Genomic DNA, 24,399 nt, shown 5'->3' on the forward strand with positions numbered 1-24,399 from the left:
ACACTCACGCACGATATACGCACACAAATATGTATACGAACGCGTGTTTGATGCGGGCCACAGAATTTTTCGAAATAAATATTTTTATCCGAGCCGTGATGAAAAAGATAATTCGATCGGCCATTTCACCAACTCCATCGATGCGTTAATAAATTTTTTGATTGCACTTTGCTCAATATGTACCGTAAACCCAATGTTTCTCCTTGCATTTTTGCCTTTCTCGCGTTTTTTTCTTTTTTTGTTTTGTTTAATGAACAAATCATTTCCGCTAAATGTTAGTATCACACCACGGCCTGCGTCATCAAACTCACGGTCTTTCAAGTAATAATTGCATAGCTACGCGTGCATTATGTAATACGAATTCTAATCTGACTTTCCACTCGCTGTTTACTACGTCTAAGGATTACGATAATACCTTCAATTCACGAAAGTGCACAGTGCAGATTTTTATTTTTTATTCTTTTTTTTTTCTTGTTTCCTTTACGTTATTTCGCTCGCTGCGTGTCTGTGTATATTATTTTACTTAGCTATTAACTAGCCGAAAGAGAGGTGTTCCGATTAATTAGGAAAGATGTGAGGGTGTTTATCGTTACTACTTGTACAGTTGTTCCGGAGAATTTATACCTCTACACCTATTCAGCCCTTCTAGACCATATTCTTAAAACATTTATATACTTATCGTTCGGCGCAGTACACTAAGGAAAAAGGAGATAGTCTCACGATGGTCGAAGAATTATTCTGTACAATTTATAATGTGTATATATTTATATATTCATATATAGAATCCCGGAGTATCTTTTCTTTTTTTTTTTCTTTTTGATTTATTTTTATTCTTATTCTATGTGCACCCGTTTCACGAGTATTGCACCTGCGTTAACTTAATTGTAAAGTTTCATTTATTCAATACTGCGTCCAAGCCCTTGAGCATTATAAGGTTCATTTAGATGGTAGGTTTGAGATTCGAAGATGCTGCGCTCTCGTTTCTATTTGTAGACAGTGACACGTGTCTGGAAAATTTGATGAAACTCTACGTTAACTTTTGAAGAAATTTATTTTTATTGTTAGTATGCTCGGTATCTAACGGAAAGGTGGCAAATGGAAGTAATTGGAGTTACGTTTAAAGCGAAAGGGAGAGACATCGATCACCGTCCACAAAAGTAACCGATCCGTTCTTTCCTTCCCTCTTTCCTCTGAACATTTTAAGTACAAGTTTCCCTATTTCTATTGTACGTCGGAGGACCCAGCACTCTTCGTTAGAATATTGGATATGGCAGGGATATGACTCACGGGGTTATAAACGATTACAGATATAAGAAATCCTGCCGATAGACTACACGGAAAAAATATCGTTTGACTCTATTATTTTATTACCAATGAATGAAGCATCTGTTTAAATGAAATTCGTAATTAATTTGATGAAAACTAGATGTTCCTGATATGTCGATATCGATTTAATATCCCTGATATCGGGCGCTTAATTAATTGGAATTCGTTAAATCTATAATTAAACAGCGACATTTTTTTAGAAAAATATCAGAACGACTGAACGTAAACTCTTAACGAATGGAACTTCTTCGTTCTATAGATACATGGAATCTCTCCTTTTCTCACGTGAAACGATAATAACTCGTGGTGAATATTTTCATCCGTGAAGACCAGGCGTTCGATCACAGAGTGCAGAAATCATTTCTGCAAAGTCGACGCTGACGAGTTCTACAAACTATATAAAAATACAAAATACAAATGCCGTTTCCTCGAATACCTTCCCTCGAAAGACTCCTCTCTCGGGTTCCAGATTCGACGATATCATTGCACGAATCTTACCCTATACACCAAACGCTTATCTCATCGAAAATTGTAAAAAAATTCATCATCGATCACAGTCGTATCCTCGATCGAACTCGCATACTATGTTCAAAAGAGTCACGACTGTCATCCACGTTACAATAGGACAAGCTTTTCAAGTTTCCATCTACGCGTGTCTCGTGAGTTTGGCAATGATTAGTTACAGTATTGTCGCAAAAATGTTGTTCACCACGTCCGAACAGTTGCACGATCGGTATTACATAAGTGTTCGTACTGGTAATATGTATATAATGTACAATAATAGTCGATTTATACAATAGGTACTTAAGTATGAAAGATAGTACGCGTAATATGTATAATATATCTACAGTTAATAATATTGTCATCATTAAGTCAATAGTGGCCATTGTTAGAAACGTGGAACGAGCCTCCCTCCTCCGTGTGTTTATACTTATAGCCGCGACAAGTAAAATATTCTCTGTTCTGTCGTGTCTAAGTTATTTTCTCTCTCTTCTACATTCTTTCCTCGGCGATAGAGTTTACGTCACGATTTACGTTCACGGTGTATATAATACACCGTATATCACGGTCGTGCGAATAGCGTTAAATTGGCGGAAAAGCAAGGAACACTTCCTCGGCCACGCTCAGTCGATCACATCATCTGGTTACGTTCCAGTCGTTTCGTTTCATACGATCGTCGTATTGAATAAAAAATACATATACCCTTCGTTCGTTGGTGCACGTTCATCACGTGGAGTAGAAATTTCCATTATTTTCCCATCGATTTAACAGGAACGCGTGTATCGTATTTCAATGGAGAAACAACTTGTTCCACGTTCTCCTTGGCGTTCTTACTTGGCCAACGAAACTGCTAAAACCACTAGGTTTGAACATCAGTCAGTCATACGCGCTTTCGAAACAACAAGAACTTGCTTTCTGGAAGAAAAGTGGAATTTTCCGTTTGTTATACTATCACGTTCTATTTAGTTAATTAGCTTTTCACGTGTTAGCCACGATTCGAAACTCGAAGACGTAAGTTGAAAATATCACGGTGAATCTTGAAGTGTTTAGAGAAACGTCGACGACAATCGACGGACCAGTCTATCGATTCTATTCTAAACAATTTATATTAATATATATATATGTGTGTGTATATATATACGACTATTATTTTTTCCTGCTTGTTTCTTCTTTTGTTTATATATATTTATACATGTACGTACGTATTCTGCGTTATTATCTGTACGTCTATATTTGCGTGCTCTCAGAAAAGGCACGTTGCACGGAAGAGCGTTCTTTATCTTTTTTTTCTTTTTTTCTTTTGTTTTTTTTTGTATTGTTTCGACGAGATCCATCTTTCTTTTCGGGTGCGTGTAATCCGCAAGTATTCGTTCTACGTAGTTTCGATAGTTACGGAAAATAACGTATGCTAATTTAATGCGCTTCTTGGTCAAAATATCGTTCAACGTTTCACAAGGCAAATCACGAAGATGGTTATCTAATACGAATTTATGTAATTCAGTCGTGTCGTTTGAAAACAGATCTTATTCCTTCATTTAACGATTTATAATATCGAAAGTGAGCATAAAACTGGTCAGAGAGAGGAGAAATTAACGCTCGAACGTCTCGCTGCGTTCTTCAATTTCTAACGAGTTACCCGCTATTAATCGTTAATCTCTATTCTACGTTCATATAAATTGTACCTTTTTTGATTACTCGATACAAGTCTTTTAGAATGTTTTACACGTCAAGTATTCGAAGATGATTAGAAAGGGAGACTCGACGCGTTCGTTCGATCGAATGTACGCGTTTCTGACCAATCTTATACGCTAGCTGATGAATCATGAAATACGTTCATATTCATTTCTATCGTCTCGTCAACTGAAAAAAGCTCGTATCAAATCGATCAAGGAACTCAATAATCTAACGTCATTGCTAATGAGATCTTGCTGTGGTAAAAATCAAGTCGTTTCAATACCCTTCGATGTAGCAAATAAACAATTATCTCTGTTACCAGAGACTCTCGGTGGTTCGTCGTGGAAAGAAAATCTTCTAATACTTAAATATATTCTAAACGTCGCGAAAACATCACGATTCCAATTCGCGTCAATCGAAAGCTTAATCGGAAAAATACATCGGAAGAACGAGCGTCGTGAAAATCAGGTCACCAAGCTTCCTCGTTCTCAACGAACCATTAAGCATATCGGGTAGACGATGATCCATCGACGAAGAACGCTTTGATCGACTATTATCGTCAACCCTATTGCGTTTCTTCGTGCATCACAAATAGCACGTTTTGTAATAAATGAAAGCAACCGTGTCCTTGCCGAATGTCCTGCATTCTCTCTCGTAGTGTACCTGGCCGGGCTCGTACTTGCCACCCTGCGGATATCTGTTCAGCCTGGACAAACTTCTGTAGAGTCTCAAATAATCATCTTCGAGTTGGTCCTCCCGATATCTTCGACGTCTGTAACCATCGTCCAGCAGCCTGTCGTTTCTCCATTCCCTGTTCGACGATAGGAGAGACGAATCGCCTGAATCTCGTATTCTATCGTCCAGCTCGAGGTCCGAGAGGTCCTGCAAGCTTCTCGGGTAGCTACGCCGCGATTCGAGGGAATTGGCCGGCTGATCTCTGAAATTGATGGTTCTACTTCGTCTGGGCAAAGTCGAGCTGTAAAGCCTCTCGCCCCTTCCGTGACTAATGCCGTTCCTCAGGATCGGCTTAGACCCGTTTAAATCACTCGAGACGTCCCTCCAGCTGTTGTCCTCGTACGCAGCCGTGTAATCGCGATGCCTAACTCGTCGAGGCTGCATCTCCATGTCGCGATTTACGTAATTCGAATCGATGCTTCTTTCTTCTGGATACGTATCCTTTGGATATACGTCCTTTGGGTAGGCACATCTATCTCGGCGATTTCGTCCGTTCCGACCATAACGATGCTGATTCTCCTCGAGTACTTCAGGTCGTTCGTTCAGCCGATCGGAGAGTCGATAATCGTTTCGGATCACGTCTCCGTTGCTTCTATGCGTTGTGGTCGCGTTGCTGCGCGAACTTTCGTCGGTGGAACGACGCGCCGTGAAGAATCCACGGGACTGCATGAAACTCTCCACGTTTCTACCGATTCTGTTAGTTTTCTCAGCGAAGATGTTGCAATAATCGGATAATTTGCGATGATTACTCCTGTAGTTCGGTATGTGACAAGACGTCGTTGGAATATCCGTAGCTGGATTCGAATTATACAGCTCTCTCGGATCGTGTTGATTCGGATAAGCTCCTCCTGGTAGGGGTTTGTTGGATTTCTCCAGGTTCGACAAACCCCCCGTTAACGAGGCCTTATACTACCGTGCCTGTGCGTAGTCTGGATTCATCTCGTCCAGTTGTTTCCCTTTGGTCTCGGGCACGCAGCATACTACGAAACATAGTCCGCATACCGCGACTGCTGCGTAGAACCAGAACGCTCCGTGTAGACCAAACGTCTGTAACGTGATTTGGAAATATTTAACGTCGTGTCACACATGAAATGCCGTGATACGGTATATGAATAATGTTATCTAATCTCGCAAGATTCTAATCCGCAAGACGACACACAGACCCATTTCACGATATCAGTTTCAAGAATTACGCAATGAGAATAACGATAATCGATTAAAGAAGCGTAATCTCCGTTAGTTAGCTAGTTTTAGTTAGTTAGTTAATCAGGCAATAAACTACTGCATTAATGATATTTTAGTACCATACACTCATTTGGATACTATGGCAGATAAGTACCGAGGTATTTCAATTACGCACCGAAGCATGATCAGATACTGCGCTCGATTGTAGTTTATCGATCGAGCTTCTAATTAAATACCATATAGCTGGAATACCCAGACACTCGATATGCGTTAACCCGAAAGCGGTTGACGTTCTGCGCGACGTTGCGATCATACGTGATTAGGGCGTCTCACCTGCTGAAAATCCATGAAGAGCTTAATGCCGACGAACGCGCAGAAGTAGTTGAAGCTCATGCTGATGCTGGAGCCGAGGCCACGATACTGCAGGGGAAAGAGCTCGCCAATCAATAACCACGAAATTGGCGATATGCCCAAAGCTAGAGCGGTCGTGAAGACGAGCACGCAGAGCAACGGTATCCAGTCGTGCTGACCGACCACCGCCGTGTCCGGATAGCCCAGATTTTGCGTCTGCGACATGTAATAGGCATAACTGCCGAAACCTGCTAACGCCAACGACATGAACACGGTACTGGCAATCAGCAGCGGTAGCCTACCCACGATGTCGATCAGGAATCCTGTAAAACGCAACAAAACGATGAACGAAACGTTAGGAAGTCGATGGATTTCGTTGTGCGCGTGAGAAATGGAATTTCTCTCGAATATTTTCTTTTATTCTCGTCGTTTGACGAATGCGTACAACGACAACCAGAGGCTCGGGCTACCGTACCTGATAACATAGAAGCCAATAATTGCACAAAGCCAATTGCAATGGTCGCGCCGTGAGGATTCATGCCGCCCAGAGTCTGACGGAATATAATGACCGCGTAATAATTGAACGCGTTCGCTCCAGAAAATCGCTGGAAGAACATTAACCCGCACGTGATGGCGATTGGCTTGTACAGCTCAGGTGTGAACATGCTGTTCTTGAGCGTCTGCTCGTACTGCTTCGCTCGTGACGCCAGGATATTCGTTTTGATCACCTGCAACAATCGGATAATCGAAGTTTGTAGTACCGTGATGAATCGTTTGAAAATAGAGAAGCTACACGAGCGAAGTTTCGTTGAATCGTCGTCTGATTACGATGTAATACAATTTGCTGTACGACGAGAAGGAATGCCGATCGCATAAAAGAGGTATTCATAAGGCGAAGTATCTTTGAAATTACCTGCAGTTCGTGACGTATGTCGACCTGATCACCGCGCAGCCATTGCAAGCTCTTGGCAGCTTCGTCGTCTTTGCCATTCAGAACGAGGTACGATGGCGTCTCGGGTATAAAGAAAGTACCTAGAAAGAGCATCGACGGCGCTATGGCTACCAGCAGTGCGCTCTGTCGCCAGTTCAGGTACGTGCCCGCGATGTACGACAATAACACGCCAACGTTACCGACCACTTTCAGCATCGCCGATAGACAGCCCCTGATTCCCGGCATCGAGATTTCTGATATGTATACCTGAACGAAACGATTATTTGTTAGTAGAGGCCTCGTTTGCAATAATAAACCATAAACGGAGGAGTAAAACCGGCGAAGAATATGTAAGTACCAGAAGAGAATATTTTTAACGAAAAGAAAGGAAACGTAATTATTTCTGTTAATAATTACTCATTCAATCTCTGTACATCGAACAGGTTAACAGATTTAGAAAAGCTAAATAAATATCGTAAAATATGTCTAATTGGCACTTACGATTATAGTTCTATGTTATACTAGCGCTAACAGATAAATTATAGTCTAACATCATTTATACGATCTCCGTTTATTGGGACGAGACTTTAGTGTCCCATTAAACGAACTCCTGCCGATTATATCCACTTGTTCGGACGCAAACTCGTATTATATGGAGGGAAAGTCACAGATAATGGGAAAATTCAGTGAACTTTTACCACGCGTATGGACTCTAATAATTATACAAATTGTTTGTCTTCTTATATCGAATTTCTATACGCCAAGTTACAAGCACCACGTGAATTATCTCCGTAAATTCAAAGATACAGAAAATTAAATGACACACCGTGTGTTTTAAACGTTACTTATTTCTAGTCTTGGTATCGTATAGAAAGATAAAAGACGCTATACCTGAGCTACTATAACGATCATGCAGCAGCAAAGGCCTCCGATGAAGCTCGTGACGTATACCAATTCCAAGCAGGGTGCGATGCCCGTAAGGATCCATACGGCGGCCAGAGGCAAAGACGTGACACGGAGCGCCAATCTACGACCCCTCCTCATTATCCAATCGCCGATCATAGCACCGAACCATGCGCCCAGCATCGACAACGACGCTACCCACGAGGCTTCTTGTTGCGTCACCGAGAAAGCCGACCTGCGACAAATGGCAATACGGTTACAGATGACAGGAACTAACGTTATGCGAGGACCTAATCGTTCCCTAATACCAGGTCGCCTACTCTGGCCCTCTTCCCTCTTTCTCTCTCTCTCTCTGTCTCTCTCTCTCCTTCTGTCGTGTGGTTTTGATTAAGTCGCTGAACACGATCGATCGTTAGATCGGTCCTTGTAACGCATCGATCTTCGTAACCGGTTCAAGGATAGCTAACCAGTTGATGTGCTCTATTCCGACCAATATGTTGCCTTATTCGTCGATTAATTCGAGCCAATTATGCATCGTTTATGCGTTATAACCTATTTTATATGGTAAAAGAAAACCGTGAAAGGTTGTTAACTGAAGGAGTTGATATAATACGATAATGATGATGAGTTATCATTTTTGGAGCAGAGATCTGTGTATCGTGGTTGAATGTCATCTTAGACTCGGTGCAAATTAGTCGTGCAAATATTTTGTTAGCGTATCGAATTATGCGAAGAAATACACGTTGCGATCGAATGTCTTAGATTGTCCGAAAAGTGTCTTTCTTTTACAGACACGTCTTTTACAACGACGCATCTTTGTACAAACATGAAACCTAATCCGTCAAACGTTATGATCTTTATCTTGATAGAACAAAGTGGATCATACGTAATTTGTAAAATAATATAAAACGGAAAATGTGCATCCATTATTTCCTTATAAAGAAACTTTTCGGACGACCTAATACTTAAAGATTTCTCGCATATATTCGCTGGATCTATATCTCAATTACAGTGACGAATGAAGCGTGTGACAACCGAAATGCATATACCGATAAGAAGCCATATATTTGTTCGCCCTGACATTTTCATTATAGCCTTATAATCGATTTTGTAGCGTTTAGTTGCGATTAAAAACACAAATCGTTCGTCGTAAATTTCGTGGTTACGTAAAGAATGTAAACAGTCGAATATTATTGAAGGCATATAGCTAATGAACACAGTATTCTCGCCACTTTATGTGGCGTGCTTCGTTTATAATGCAACGTGATAAAACCGAGCCACTATCGCGGGGAAAGTGTGCGACAGCCAGCTCGAAACGGAACAGAGTGACGTTAATGCATTTGTTAAGTGAATTATCTAAGACCCAAGATATTCGCCCGCGCTTTATTACGACCCGGCGAAATATCTCGTCGGGTTTATTTAATTTGCTTATCTACCGACCGACGCTAATCGTTACCGGACACGACACATCTAACTCACAATTACTTATGAAGTTTCACTTTTCCTGTTTGCACATTAACGCCCGTGTTACGCTGCTCTACGTCTACGTCGTTTCTTAACGCAACTTACACGCTGCTCGCTATGATCTAAATCGCGTTGAACTTTTGCGCGTGAAAAGATTACTTACCCAGTGTCGTTGTTTGATGTTTGATAAAGGTGAGGTGGTTGGTTGTCTAGAATGGAGTCCAAGGCTGGTGAGGTGTAACCCTTTGCCAGGCCTGAGGACAGTGTTCCCATAGACAGCGCTAGCGTGGCCAACACCTACGAAGATATGCAAATTTGTTATGTTAATTCTTCGCCTGCCAAATCGCTTTAAAGTGTTTGTCGTTTTGAGATTACGCGTGAAATAGGAACTGCTGTGTTTTAGGTATTCAACGGTTTAGGTTTTCATTGTTATAATCTTTACTATCTTTGATATATCTCGTAAACTGTGGTAAGTGTGTAAACATTATTTGTTTCTGGTGGTAGAGTGTATAAAATATATTAGAAGATCAATTTAGTTCAAATTGGAAATACAGAAGAACAAAAAACAGTTCGAATAAAATAGAATCTATAACAGAATCTCTTTTCCATAGACATTACTCCCTAATAGAACCCATAGAAAATATCGTAGGTTACCATAAACAAAGTCATTCCTAATATTCTTCATCTGTTTACTAAACTTTTCATTCTCTCTCGTTCTTTCCACGTCTATTAATAACAAGAACGTCACTTGCCCCGAACCAAAAAGATCCAGTAGGTACGTAGGCAAAAATTGTAAAAAAATCTCAGCGCTAGAAATTAATCAAGACACAAATTTCAATAAAAAAAAAAACACGGCAAATTATAGGTCGAAAAGTACTTGTGCGGATTTATCAGGAATTTAGGAATCCGGAAGGATTTATCAGGTCTATGAAGATCGTAAGTTTCGTAAGTTAAGGGTAGTCGGAGGGTTGCGAATTCCTTCATTGGCAAATATAGCAATGCCAGCGATGTATATCGCGGAGGCTGCATATCGCAGCTTGCAATCGTCGGACAAATTGTTGGCCGCAAATTGAAAGCAGATCTCTACCCTCGCAAGGAATACTGAACATTTCGCATTGGGCCAGGCTCGTGCACACGCATCCTCGGCAACGATCGAGCCGAGCGCGTGACAATGCTCGAGAACGCTCGAGTTCCTCGTGTGTAGAAACCACCGATTTTATGGTGCAGGGAGCCGAAATTACGGCGCGATGGAATCTCGCGCGGAGGAATGCGAAACGTTGTTGCAACCAATCTCTCTATCTCTCTCACTCGCTCGCTCATTCACTCGTTCACTCATTCTCTTTCTCATGAATCCTCGAGCCTTTGCGATGAAAGGCTAGCGTTCGCGCATTTCGATAAACCTCAGTGAACAGATTTCCTCTGCTGACCGATCTCGTTTCCGCGTGGAAATGGATCGTAAAATCGTTGAAAAAGCAAACCTGCGTGGTTGTTGATTAATCGCAGTAGTCTATTTACTTAGGAACGATGGATTTGCGACACGGTCGTTTATAAACGTTGCAAATTATTCATCCCATGTGTGCACAGATCTAAGCGCCACGACCGCTTTTCACAATATCTCTTCCTCGGTTGCGTCACCGCGCGTGCCTCGTTTGTGTTACTGCAAAGTAAAATACACAAACATGGTGGCAGTAAAATACACTCGCGGATAGCCACTGCTCGTGCTGCAGCTTCTGCAACCATTAAGTTCTTGAAACTTCCGGGATTCTCCAGCTTTGCTGCCCTTCATACCTACGTCTGGAATACCGAAAATCCTCGATATCCAAGAGGACTCTGCACGTAGACTTCTATAGAATTCTCGGTTATATACATAATACGTGTGTCTAGTGTTTAGCATCGTCAATTCGACCTCCAAAGTCGTAATTTCTGTTTCCTTTTCCTTACTTTTCAGCGTGTATAGTTAGACAGTGTTTACACTCGAACAGCTACTGTAGCGTAATATACATTCGCACCTTTGATTTTACGATTTGTTGAATGACAACAGAAACCCACTCGACCGTGTAAATCATTCTCGTGCTATTCGAATCTGTACTTTTTACGCGGGAAATCCAATTTTATTGGCAGTATCTGTTCCGGCAAGTCGATCTGCTAGATAGTGTAGAACTACTTATTCGTGTGAATAAGAAATAGAGATGACATCAACCGCTCGAGCCAGACAGCATGTGAAAAATATTCGTGTCGAGGTATTCGATATTCTTTTCCGAGCGAATTTTTCCGCTCTTATGTCGGTCAGCTCACCGAGAATATAATTATTTATGAGCTATAATTGTAGGTAATGCAGGGTGTGCCTGCAATTATTGTGCAATTTTGTGATCTCGACGAGGTTGCTTCGCGTAAAATAAATTGCCACGTTTAAAGATCGCGAGATAAATGCATTAATTCATCGTGAAAGAGGGCAAAATTGTCCGCTTATTGAATTATGGCCAGCAGATAATTCAATTGCCGCGTAATGCAGTATTGATCGGTGGCTGTCAAAAATAATGATCGCTGCCTCATTCGATTCTCATCTCCGATTGCGGATAGAGACATCCGCTCTTAATTAGTCGTTCGGTTAGTTCCTATGCTTTTAAATAATACATCATTTTCTTGCGTAATTCGGTCATAAATTTGAAATAATTAAAATAAACTAGACTTAAGACTAAATGAAATACTCTTGTACACTGTTCCTCGGCTGTTATCTCCGTAAACCTATCGACTACTTTTAACAAACTTTTCTAAGGTGACACTAATATCAGGAAAGTAAGAAAAAGATTTGAAACTCTCGCAAATCTCTAAAATTTTAATCCGCCACTTCCTCTCGCGATAAATCTCCCGAACAAAATAACGAACACGTCGGAAGCAACCGGAAGGCGTGGCGGAAAAATTGCAAATGCGATGGTCGCGAACGAGTTCACCGTAACGCGGTGTCGCGGTACAGCTTTGCCGTTGAATCCGTAAAGCCGTGTCACTCGCACCTGTTCTAAAATCCTGTCGATATTTTATATTAAACTCTAGCGAGCACACACGTGTCGCCTGTTGTGTTTCATCCACACACACACACACACACACTTGTGTTTCGTCGCTATTTGAACGTTGAATCTCTGTTACAGTTCGCAGCATTACTTAGGAATTTTCTGTCGCGTGTATTTTGTTCGTGAACACGTCCAAAAATCACACGCACACTGCGTGTTTCATTGCTGGTCCGACATTAAAATTTTGTTCTACCGTGGAAAAGAAATTTTCGTCGCGTATCTGGCATCCACGAAAATATCCAAAAATCACACGCGCACGGTATACGTCATCGTAGTTTCAACGAATTTCACTGAGATTGTTATAGTTCGCAGCGTCGCTTAAAAGGAATTTTAAAAGACACGCGTCCTATGCCGATCCCACATAAATTTGCATAAACTTTCGATATTCCGCCGGCGTATTAGAGGCTATTAAACGCGACACAGCGATAACCTTTCCGCCAGAGACGTCGATATGCTGGCTCTGCGAACAATGATGCGTGGGTCGCGAACCGCTTTTCAAAGCTTTTTATTGCAGCGACATGGATCGTGCGAAAATCGTGCAGCTACTTAAATACGATCTTGATTAAACGACCAATCATTCTGGCTTGAGTCACTGCACTCGCGGAGTCTCGCTGGTCGATATTTCTGATACTCGTTATCAGTCGGGATCCGAGCTTTGGCTAGAGTTGCTGATCGAAAAATCGTAATTGATCGGGTTGATCTATAATTGAGTCAGTCAGAAGCTGTACCGGCCGGCATTATACATTGAGAAATAGAAGAAAATAATACGATACATATTATTGATATTTATCTTGGAATTTATCGTTATTCGCGCTACTTGCTTGCGAAAAATCGTGATCGATAATAATTTGGTTTTTCAGAAAGTTGAATATTAATAACGCAATAGTATTGTTAATAATGGGATTGCGAGGCTAAAAACGAAGCTGAGCAATTTTAGTTTCTCAAGGAATCAATTACCGATAAACTGTTCCTTTTATCGTTATTTCTCATATTAGCTTGATCTGCGTAATTATTTTGGGAATGCAACGATCGATAGCTGTATCGTTGCATGCCAATTGATACTTGTGACGTTAACTTGCAAAATTTTGAAAGTATGGAAAATCGTAAAGAATTATCTTTGGACATAATCGATCGCCTTCGTCCAGGCTGGAAATTGCCTGAAAGCAGTGACACGATGAACGCAGAGTGTCGAGCGGATCCCGGTAGTAGCCAGTTACTCTTGTCGACGCGTTAGTCTGGTGCAATTACTCGAATACGAAATCGGGCATCAGCATGAAGGAGAAGCAACGACGCTACGTGACTCACCAGCGGTTTACGACATTCGACAGTGCGATGCTGCTGTAAACCAGCCGGTGGCTCGCGTCGCTCTCCGCTAGTATCGCGTCCAGCTGGTGACCCAGCTTGGGCCCAGTTTAACCCTTTTGATGCTGACTTTCAATCTAACACGCTGACCATTTATAGTCACAGCGCGTTAAACTCATCTGTCAAACGTTCGTCTACGTACGTTGAAACGCCACTTGGGGGAAACGCGATCGAACAATCCGGATCGACATTAAACTGAAACTCGAAACCCCGAGTAACCGAATTATCCCATCTGTTAGGTTTGATAGGAGAGAAACAATATAGATCATGTTTGTTGTTACTAACTATAATATTGGATCTGGCAATTCCGTTATAACGTTGCATGTAGACTAATTTACATACGACCTCGTCGGCTTTATATGACGTACGTGGCGTGTGCAATGAGCAAGATGTGAAATTAGAGCGAGACGTATTGTCGTTAATTGAGCAACTCGTAGTGAATGCGATATAAATGATAGAATCTTTGATTTGGCAAAATTCTGCATATACGTAGATTCTAATGATTTAATGTCGTGGTTGTGGACGCGTATGGTGTGTCATTTCGATTACACAAGTAACACTGCGAACGCTTGTACGACTCTCAACGAGAAAAATGTGTTGTAACAAACGTTGCTGAAACGAAGCACAAAAAATAAATTTGTACGATTCCACACATTAAGATACATTGGATACTGCGTCCAGGAAAGTGAAAATTTGTAAGATAATTCTCTAGATAAATATGGATCTTGTCTTTGAAAAGGTATGATCAGTTTCTTATTTACTAATTACGAAAACTAATTTACGAGAAATAACGTAACGAGTTTATGAACCGAGCAATAGCATTGTGATTGTCAGCCAGTCGTACAATTATACGGGGCTCGTACGTTGATAATCGAATGAAAAGCTGCAAGATATAACGAAACGAGGTTCCCTTTCTACTCGAAATCCAATAACACGGATACCTAGTTACTATGCCGGATGCGATTATCCTCGCCGACTAATTGGTATATAATGGACAGCGTCAAAGTTAGAAACAGCGTGAACGAATCCGGGTAATTTCAGTTCGGCCGTATCGTGGAAACAGGGGTTGAGCCACGAAGGGCCGGCTACGCGATTCCGTTTTGATGCACGACCTGCATTCGATAATCCTGAAATCTAATTCTCGTTCGCGTGCACAGCAAGGATGGTAAATGGATTTGTATCGCAGCGCGTACGTTCAGTTTGTTTTCGGTGTGCAAATATTGATGGCGCCGTTCGAACCACCAACGATAATAAAATGGCGTTATACCGAGCGCGAGCCTTTTATCGGCCGCAATATCTGGCCGACCGTTGATCGCGGCAAGATGCGGCCTAATGGAAATCGCTTTAGCACCGACCAACCGCTTCCATAATCTGGCCAATCGATTCCACGAATTCTCAACCACTTTCCCTTTCTTTTCTTTTTGATTCTACAGCCTGAATATAGTGGGATCGAAAAAGGGCAGAGGTAGTTCTATGTGAAAAAAGAAGTGAAAAATTCGTAAAAGAAATCGTATATTGTGTACGCTATGTCATTATTCTCTGATATAATCGAAGGAAAATTCTTGATCGTGAACGAGAAAATCAGGCGAATCTCTTTAATGGTAGGATTAACTTAGGCGAATAAAGCGATCGACTGATCTTTGAAAAATTGACAGAGACTGGGAAACTCGTATCCCTAGGAAACTGTTGGAAAACAATTGAGAAATTGTCAACGTGGCAATCCGATACGAGTTTTCAAAGTAATTTGTCAAAAGATAGATACGAAGAGGATTGGAACGAAAATGGTAGCCTCTGCGGGATCTGTCGCGAGTCTCGTAAAGCTTTCGCGGTGACCGCGGTTAGTCGAAGTGAAATGCCCCGGTGCAAAAGCAACTTCGACCCGCCGTCGCAGCACCATTTCACGCTGAAAGTTCGGATGAACAGTCTCTGCTAGTGGTATGAATATCCCTGTTACGTGGAAGCTTCCTCCGTGCGTTTCTTCTGCTACGACGTTAAAAGCTCGTTTACGCGGCCCAAGGATGTGCCTCGAGTTAGGTCAGAGTTAACTAGGAGAGCCATTAGCTTAAAACTATTAGACGATGGTGCGCGGGCGAAGCAGGGGAAAAGAGGAAAGAAGGAGGGAAATAGAGCTTTGAAAGTCTTTAGAGTGGCGGTATTATGAAAATGGCTGGTCAGTCCGGGATAGCCAAGTGCACGTCATTGTATACAGGCGAGGAAGAAAAAGGAAAGAAGGTGGAAAGAGAGCTTCGACCGAAACAGCCCGCTCGATATGCATTTTAAGCTCGGGACACTCGATTAAGCTAGCGGGTGTCTTTGGTATTTGCATATCAATATGGACCTATGCCAAGAAGGAGATGTTCGCTACGCTTACTGGATTTGGATTATTCGGCAACCGGAGTGCACGACGAAATGGGCACGAGATAAAGTCCATCTTGATTGCTAATAATCGCGCTTGCACCAAATTTTGACTCGCTGCTTGCCAACTGTTCGTTTACTACTCTCACGCAAACTAGGTTGGAAACTATTTTTAAGAGTAGTAAATTTTATAAAATAAAATTTCTGATGCATTCGTGAGAGAATATGATCTACAGGGATTTATGGTTTTTACATTTCCTACAAACTCAGAGCTACTACACGAGAAAAAAGAGAAGCAGTTCGAGTGTATCCATTGAATCATTGCGTTCTGAACGAATAAACAATAAAATATAACAATTCGGATAAGCTGATAAGAAGAGAAGGATCGATACCTGCGACATGTGCTGCGGTCTGGTCGCCGTCGAAGTCATGTGTACCACAGAAGCTCTGGGCATTTTAAAACTGTTCTCGCCCTCGTCCGGCACAGTCGTTACCTGCAACATAAAAAAGATATCGATGATACAACCGATACGAAGCTTCCACGATGGTATTTCTTACGCAGCATCCTGCATCGAAACACTAAGCCAAAAAAGTTTCCTCCTTCGACCCTGTGTGTCCACTCGAGTCTTCCTCAAACGGACGCACTCTTATCGCGAGAATTTGATTTTCCACTTTCGACCAACTATAGATCTTACTCAACAGCCAGATTAGTCACGCGTTTCCCTGAATACCATTAGTCCAGCTCTATGTTATCTTCTGCCCTCTTCCAAAGAACGCGTCCACGTATCGTCCGGGTGTACATTGTTTTCGCTATTTGTACACAAATATTGACACGATATTCTATTGTCAAGCGAGATCCGTCGTTCTGAAGTCGCTCGTAAATTTCCATTTAGTTGGCGAGCCTATGCGAATAACCTTAGTAATCGAATGGCATTCGACGAGAAAAACGGCGACTTGAACTTTACGAGCTTCCAGAAACTACAAAGGGGAACGTTGAACGTGTTGCGAGTAACGTGACCAGCCCACGATAAGGCTTTCCGTGGCTACCATTGTCTAGGGGAGCCGGACAGATAATTGTCCTCGGGTTCTACGTCCAATTGTATCGCCTACGCGGTGTTTCTGGCCACGGAAAACGTGCAGAATCTTTTTTGCGTCTGGCAGGCCGTCAAGTTAGTCGGCCGAGGACCATGTTACGTCTAAATCCTCTGGCGGTGTCCACTCTTGGCCGCTCGAATGCGGATAGTTGCACGCCTGCTGGCCTGTTTATTTACATCCACCTGACCAGCAAATCGTAGTCGGGACTGGTCTGGTTTCGCGACTACGCGTGTCCACCGGTTGCTGTACGAGCTACGTTCAAATCCGTGACACCGGGGACGCGTGTGTTTTACACGATATTGGACGAGAATGGTAAGACCCCTGCTGCGATTCTTTGGCCTTCTTAGATATCTAATGAACGATGGTAACGGTTGTCCGACCTGTCCGTTCCATTCACGCCTTTCGTGATTTACTGCCAACTGGTTTCGTCGATCGACAAAATTTTGTGGCCGTTGTAAGCCAGTACCCGCATACTCGGCAAGCTACCGTAAAATTGTATACATAATACTTTAGAATTCTGTTTTTCGCTGTAGGCTGTACATACAGCGATTGGTAAAAGCGTCCTGACAAACCAGATTTTCTTGTAAGCTAACGCGCGTATCTATAAGACGTACGATTCTTTACCTAGATTTTTGTGAAGTACAATATTCGTCATTCGTTATCGCGAAGCAACCGTACGAAACAAACGATAAAGATAAATAATGAAAACTATAAAACGGACACAACGCTGAGAAACTTCTTCCTCGCTTATTTACTTTGCTTATTTATTTAATAACAAAGTGTCTCGAAATGAATATCATAACTATTTCCAACCTTTGTTCTCGAGGTATGTGAATTTTAAACTCGAAAGTTGTGTTTCACCTAAAAATTCCATAAAAAGAATCGTGATCCTCATCCCTTCCTTATTTTATTATTTATTTATTTAAGTTTATTTATTTAATAACAAAGTGTCCCAAAAGTTGTGTTTCACCTAAAAAATTCCATAAGGAAAATCATGTTCCTTATCCCTTTCTTATTTGTTTAATAACAAAGTGTCTCGAAATGGATATCATAACTATTTCCAACCTTTGTTCTCGACGTATGTGAATTTTAAACTCGAAAGTTGTGTTTCACCTAAAAAATTCCATAAGAAGAATCATGTTCCTTATTCCTTCCTTATTTATTTAACAACAAAGTGTCTCGAAAGTTGTGTTTCACCTAAAAAATTCCATAGGGAAAATCATGTTCCTTATCCCTTCCTTATTTTATTATTACTTATTTATTTATGTTTATTTATTTAATAACAAAGTGTCTCGAAAGTTGTGTTTCACCTAAAACATTTCATAAGGAAAATCATGTTCCTCATCCCTTTCTTATTTATTTAATAACAAAGTGTCTCGAAATGGATATCATAACTATTTCCAACCTTTGTTCCCGACGTATGTGGATTTTAAACTCGGAAGTTGTGTTTTAGCTAAAAGAAAAATCATGGTCCTTATCCCGATTGAAACAGAGCAGCTGATCTGTAACGATACTTTTGTTCGCCACTGCACATGAATACGGTTGTTTCGCCACGTTCGCTTCTATCGATCTTCGTATGATTTATGTTAGAATGGTTCTCCAACTCGTGTATCGTTCCCTCCTTTAAACGCGTGGGCTCTGATAAGGAAATTTAGGAGGCGTGTACTCGCACGCCGACGGGAGTAGTACGTCTGCGATATTCCCTTTCCAGCTATCTCGCGTCTCTCGCGTCGCGAGAGGAACGCGCCGCGCCGCGCCGTCTTTTTATAACCGTTGTTTATTGCGATAGGTTCAAGTTCTTCGACTTCCCCCGAGATACTCGACGAGGTCGGATAATTATAGGCGAACGTTCAAGACGAGGCTAGATACCTCTTATAATTGAGATACCGCTAGAACTACGGATATTCCTTAGTCCTGCGCACAATGGACGGTTTAAATCACTCGCCCGTACTCTCTACCACCCACTCATGCCCGCCTTCCTCCCAAGTTGAACACTTTCCGATGGTCTAACGATTCAGGCCTCCTTCATTCCCGATTCCGAAATCCACGAACGAAAATCGTTACGAAGAAACCACGACGAACGTACTCGAGCCTGAACCCACGAGAATCGTAAACACCTACAGGTGCCACCTTTTAGATATTCTATTATGCGAGCAAATTGATAGTTGATGGTTTCTAATGTATTCTGACTCGGATGATTAGTGGGATATTCATGTTAACGCGTTGATTCGCCATATAACAGTCACAATGCATCGGTTTCGTTCGTCTCGTTGTTCCATTGCTTTTAGCAATTTTTTGTAGGAAAAAGCCTGTTGTTTGACTAATTTTCTCGTTAGAATGGTAAGAGGAAGTAGATTAGATCATTACGTATATTGTAGTACTATATTATGCACATAGTAATTAGCGAATACTAATTAGACCGTGAATATTTATGCATATTCAGGTTTTTACGAACGCCGGTAAAAGATCAACGCCTAGATAGAAATTTGTTCGTCTACTAAATGCACGTGCAATCAACAAGAATTCGTTCAATCAACGACTAAAATTTCGTTGGGAAAAATGAAGTTATCCAGATAAGTGGGATTCCCCTGTGTAACAAAATTTCCTGCGTTGCATTAAAATCCATGAAAATTGGTGGGCTAACGCTGTTACTTGATTATTCCCTCGCGAGTAATCTCCCTTTCCATTTTTTTCCCCTCTTTATCCGCACTCCTGCCTGATGCTCGCATATTGTCCCGCTATCTGCAGTCCGATTCGACGACACTTTGTCCCCGGTTGCCGGTTGGACTAGCAGAGACGAGCAACCCGATTTTCAATAACCGACAAGATAGCGGATAAGCTCGTCGGCTACCCTCACTTGCGATTTCTCACGTTTTCTACCGCGCTCTCCCGAGGGATTTATCCCTCGAACGTTCGCCTCCAGGTTTGTGGAGCACCGTGGCTCCGAATCGCGGCCGAAATCAATATCTTCGAAACGCCTGGCAAGTTCCGAGCGATCCTGTTGAAAACGATTTCGCTGTCTAAACGAACGAAGCCTCGCTCCCTCCTCACCGAGGGTTTCTTGCACAAGGAATGTTAAATGAAAAGCTTCGTGATTCTGTTGACGAGCTGCGAATTTTTAGCCGGCACGATGAAATAAATTATGTTTTTTTTGTGACAAAGGCACCAGGTATGCTGTGAATTTATTTTCCATACAAACGCGAGCTTTTGCTCTTCTCTGGATTTTTGTACAAAGCCGAAAGTACATGGACATGAGAGGGAAAAGAGGCGATTGGTACGGCTTTGTTGATATTCTGATTTTAATGTTACTTTATGATTAAATGGCAGCATTTTAATACGACATAATCGAATACAACCCTTAGCTCCGAAAATGTGGCTCTCTTAGATACAGTTGATAAATTATTTACACAATGTTTTAATATGACAATTATGTACTAGTTTGATAGTGCAGAGTGTCATGGATTTATCATCTAATTATTGCCAAAAAGATATACATATATATTAGGTTGTCGCAAAAATTTCTCTCTTTTTTTCTAAAGAAAATAAAATACTGAGTTGGCAACTAAGTGATTGCGGATTTTGTTATTAAGCGGTAATGATAAAATCATTTAGTTGTCAACCCAATAATATAGAACAAAAGATGACGTGCTATTTCGTCGTGAAACGACCGAAATTTTTGGGACAACCTGATGTATAGAATTATACGCATATATATAACCTGGATTATTAGATATACGAGAGGACTTGTACGTTTGGGATGGGAATGTGAATGGGTGTGGATGTTTGGAGGTGATGGATGCTCTAAGAGTTGCATGGGAATGAGTGGGAGTCAGAAATATACAGCTAAGCCAAGTTCTTTTTTCGGACTGTGAGCACGAAAAATAAATTATATATATTTCTAAAAGGATTACATATATCTCCGAACCAAATGGATTGTTCCTTTCTCTAACCATGTTATATTATGGTACATCCTTCTAATCGCTAACCAACACGGAAATAAAACAATCAACAAAATTCTACTCGTCGTATCTTTCTCTTCGTGCACATACATCAGTGTCGAACGTGGATACAGAAAATCGTTACCTATCGGAAGATAAAGGACGAGAACGTAACGCCTGCAACGTGATAAAAAAATGCATCAAAGAGGGGAAAGTTTACGTAACGTTAATCGTATCGGGGAAGATTGCGGAAAATGAAAAGGGCAGGCTTGGAATTTATATCCGCGGAGGGAGCAGGGGGATTAATCTGAATAGATGAATCTGAATTCGAGGGAGTATTCCAGGGCACGGCGCGCGTGCATACAGAGCACTGAGTTGGATAATATTTTCCCTAGACGTTAGCCCCGAATAAAGGCGAAGCATGTGCCTGGAAGGATCGTCGACGCCACGATAGTGCACGCTTAATAATAATTTCATGCCGAGATTTAATAAGAGATGCCTTGGAGAACGACTGCCGCGAGCCAAGCAGGGGTTGGGCCTCGTGTTGTCTTCGAATCGTTGCATCGGCCCCTATACAGGGGGAAACGCAACCTAATTACCGATATTTCTGATAAACATAAACGCTTTCGTGCTCTACAGGCACAGGAAGTTACGTATCTGCTAAGAAATCATAACGCTTTCCCTGGAAAGGTAAATTGCTATCCACAATTCTGTCTCTGCAATTCATTTAGTTTCTTTCGAATAAAATTTGATAAAAATGTAGCTTCTAAAAAGCATCGAATATATGGTCAAAACAATTGAAACGTAATTGAATGTATTTTTCTAATGGTTCGTTAATTTCATTATTTCAGATGATGAAAACTGTCGGTTGTAGAATTCAAGAGCTTTCGGAGTACAGTTATTCGTGCAATAACAAATTGTCTATCAACGTTCGTCACGCTTCTTCCAAATTTCAACTCAATTATAAAAATCACACGAATATTCTATTATTCGTAACGATCGTTAACGATGTCTCGATTTTTTCCATTATAAATTTCTATGAAATTCGTTACACCTGATTTATAAAGGTGTATGCCAATATTCGTTCTCATTTCCTTTCTCCACTTTCATAGATTCTGTGCGAATCGCTGTATGGGTAAATTATAAACGTTATTAAACCTGTGATCGAAACGATTCAGGATGCATCAATACCGATGGAATGAAACGCATCAAATTATCGAGCATAATAACGATACTTCATGCGAGTTAGGAAATCGAACAACCAATTTGTTCGTTCAGACCGTTGCATTGCTCAATTACGATGCTCTCACGGTACTTCTGCCAGCCTTACGCGGACTCTTTTCTCTTTCACATAGATTTTGCCTTATTGAATACACCGGCACTACTTCAGATACTCATTTATAATCGTCAATGTAACCCTCGCGATATATTAGCATCTAACGCCACTTTTGACTACGTTAAAATATCTCGACAATAAAGTGTCACTCGTTAACTCGATAATTCCCTGCTGGCTTTCTCATTTTCGATTTCGACACGGCGCGAAAATCCACGCACCAATTATCCATCCATCTATCTATCTATCTCTATTGCGCTGTACGTCTATCGTTGCTACGAACGGGTTGCTCAATAACGAGCGTTAACGCGAATGCATCGAGCAATCGACAACGATTCGAGGCGCCATTAATTATATCGAGTCTCGACCAACGAAATAATCCGTTCTCTGGATCGTAGGCGGTGTCCGGTACCAGTCGCCGTGTAATTTCTTATAATTGTAGCGTGTAAATTGGTTTGTCGCCATGAATCAGTGCTCAATAAGGACAGAAGCGTTCGATTAATACACCAAGTCTGTCAGGAGGCAGAATAACCGACTCGCTGTCTCTTGTACATATTTCTCAGTTTCGTTACCCAGGTACTCTGTTTAATGTTTAATTTTCGAACACTTCCGTCAGTTTAGTATTTATGTCCAACCCTTTGAAACGGCCTATAAAGCCCCATAAAGCTGCTACAGAGCCATATAGATCTCGAGATAAATTTTGAAAAATGATACTTGCACATTTTCTCTGTTTCCCAGTTTTGGAGTTGGTCAATATCGCTCATAGAATAACAAATTGTCTATCGACGTTCGTAAAGCTTCTTCCAGATTTCAACTGAATTAGAAAAATCATATGAAAATTCTACGATCGCTAACGATGTCTCGATTTTTTCCATTATAAATTTCTTTGAAATTCATTACACGTGACTTGTGTATTCTCATTTCCTTTTTCCACTTATTTTCATAGGTTCTGTGTGAAACTACCGCTGAAAAGTTCTACCTCTCATTTTTAATAAAACTTGGGTATTTGGCGTGGATTGTGAGTGTCAAAGTGGCTGCATCTTTTAATAAAATCGTTAATATATTTAGTAGCGTGTACTCTCCTCGTTATATAAAGTCGCACGTATAATTGAACGCTTTATCTATCGCTGGATAATTCATCAATCATTTTTTCCAATTTTCATGCGAGTAGAAAACTTTCGATTCGACTTGATCGATGGAATCCGAGACTAACACTTTTGAACAAGCGTGTACTCGATGCAAGAAAGACGTTTCGCAGACAGAAACATAGTCGTGCAATTCTGGCGTTGATTCCGTCACGAATTTCTCTCTCATCGCGACCACTTGGCGTAAATGAATCGCGGGTCCATCCCATGTGTTCACATGGAAGAATCGATCGTTAGGTTTGCCGAAGCCACCCATCCCTAGGCTAGTCGTATGCAAAACGCGAGTTCTGCATACGAAGCGCTGGCCGCTTTACGGAAGCGGTCGTTCTCTTGTTAGTTAAAGTACCAGGCTTGAATATTCGATCGAACTGTGAAGCAGGAAGCGCGATGCTGGGTGTCAGGCCACTTCTGAAACGCCGTTGAAAAACACGGACACTGTTTTTTCACCGTTTGCGCCGTGACTCGTTCTCATTCACTTTGCCTTCGCACCTGTTCTCTAAGCTCGCACGTTCGCGTCTTGTTCGCTCGTGCTTGTCAGTCGCTCAATCAGGTCGGAAAAACCACGCGTAGCCACGGTCCGCGGTTTGCTGCATACGTGAGTGATTTTGAATTAGTGTCTTTGATAACGTTTGCTTTGCCTCGCTTATATTCTTTCAAGTCTGCGTGCACACGAGACAGCCTTTCGTTTCTCCAAAGCTCCATTCTCATCGCTCACTGTCCGGATCCTAAGAGCACGTCGTCGGTTCACGTTCAAGAGAACCTACTACGTCTCTCTCTTGTCAACCACTGCCGTGTGCACGCGTGCATTCTCTTGTCCCTGACTTTCCATATAAAACAGCTAAAGTTAGCCGGTCTTTTTTCTTCCTCGAACAAATTTCGTTCTTGCTTCTCCGTAAAGAAGAGGCGCGATAATACGATAAATTGGTATATTTACTTATTTGTATATATTTATTTTGCTGGACCACAATTTTCTAATTTTCAATTCCCATCTTTCTACGTTATACGTGTTTCTTGCATCACAACGTGGAGTCGA

At 41.5% G+C, this 24,399-nt stretch overlaps 1 protein-coding gene across 2 annotated transcripts in view; it reads right to left on the bottom strand.

Annotated features, from left to right (window-relative positions):
• Positions 1 to 824: 824 nt before the first annotated feature.
• The window catches only part of LOC100749186 (facilitated trehalose transporter Tret1-2 homolog), a 44,930-nt gene continuing 21,355 nt past the window's right edge, over positions 825 to 24,399 (bottom strand). Inside the window, exons 1-8 of one of the 2 annotated variants that reach the window (XM_024371817.2) lie at positions 16,414 to 17,168; positions 16,248 to 16,349; positions 9,234 to 9,367; positions 7,595 to 7,841; positions 6,686 to 6,970; positions 6,248 to 6,500; positions 5,755 to 6,095; positions 825 to 5,283 (exon numbers count right to left, since the gene is read on the bottom strand). In XM_024371817.2, coding sequence (XP_024227585.1) covers positions 5,146 to 5,283; positions 5,755 to 6,095; positions 6,248 to 6,500; positions 6,686 to 6,970; positions 7,595 to 7,841; positions 9,234 to 9,367; positions 16,248 to 16,310 — 1,461 coding nt within the window. In that variant the 5' untranslated portion in view covers positions 16,311 to 16,349; positions 16,414 to 17,168 and the 3' untranslated portion in view covers positions 825 to 5,145. Of the gene's footprint in view, positions 5,284 to 5,754; positions 6,096 to 6,247; positions 6,501 to 6,685; positions 6,971 to 7,594; positions 7,842 to 9,233; positions 9,368 to 16,247; positions 16,350 to 16,413; positions 17,169 to 24,399 lie in introns of those variants that run through there. The other variant, XM_003494297.4, reaches the window with a different exon arrangement.

The sequence above is a fragment of the Bombus impatiens genome, unplaced genomic scaffold (assembly GCF_000188095.3).
Source record: "Bombus impatiens unplaced genomic scaffold, BIMP_2.2 scf_2135, whole genome shotgun sequence".
Lineage (NCBI taxonomy): Eukaryota > Metazoa > Arthropoda > Insecta > Hymenoptera > Apidae > Bombus > Bombus impatiens.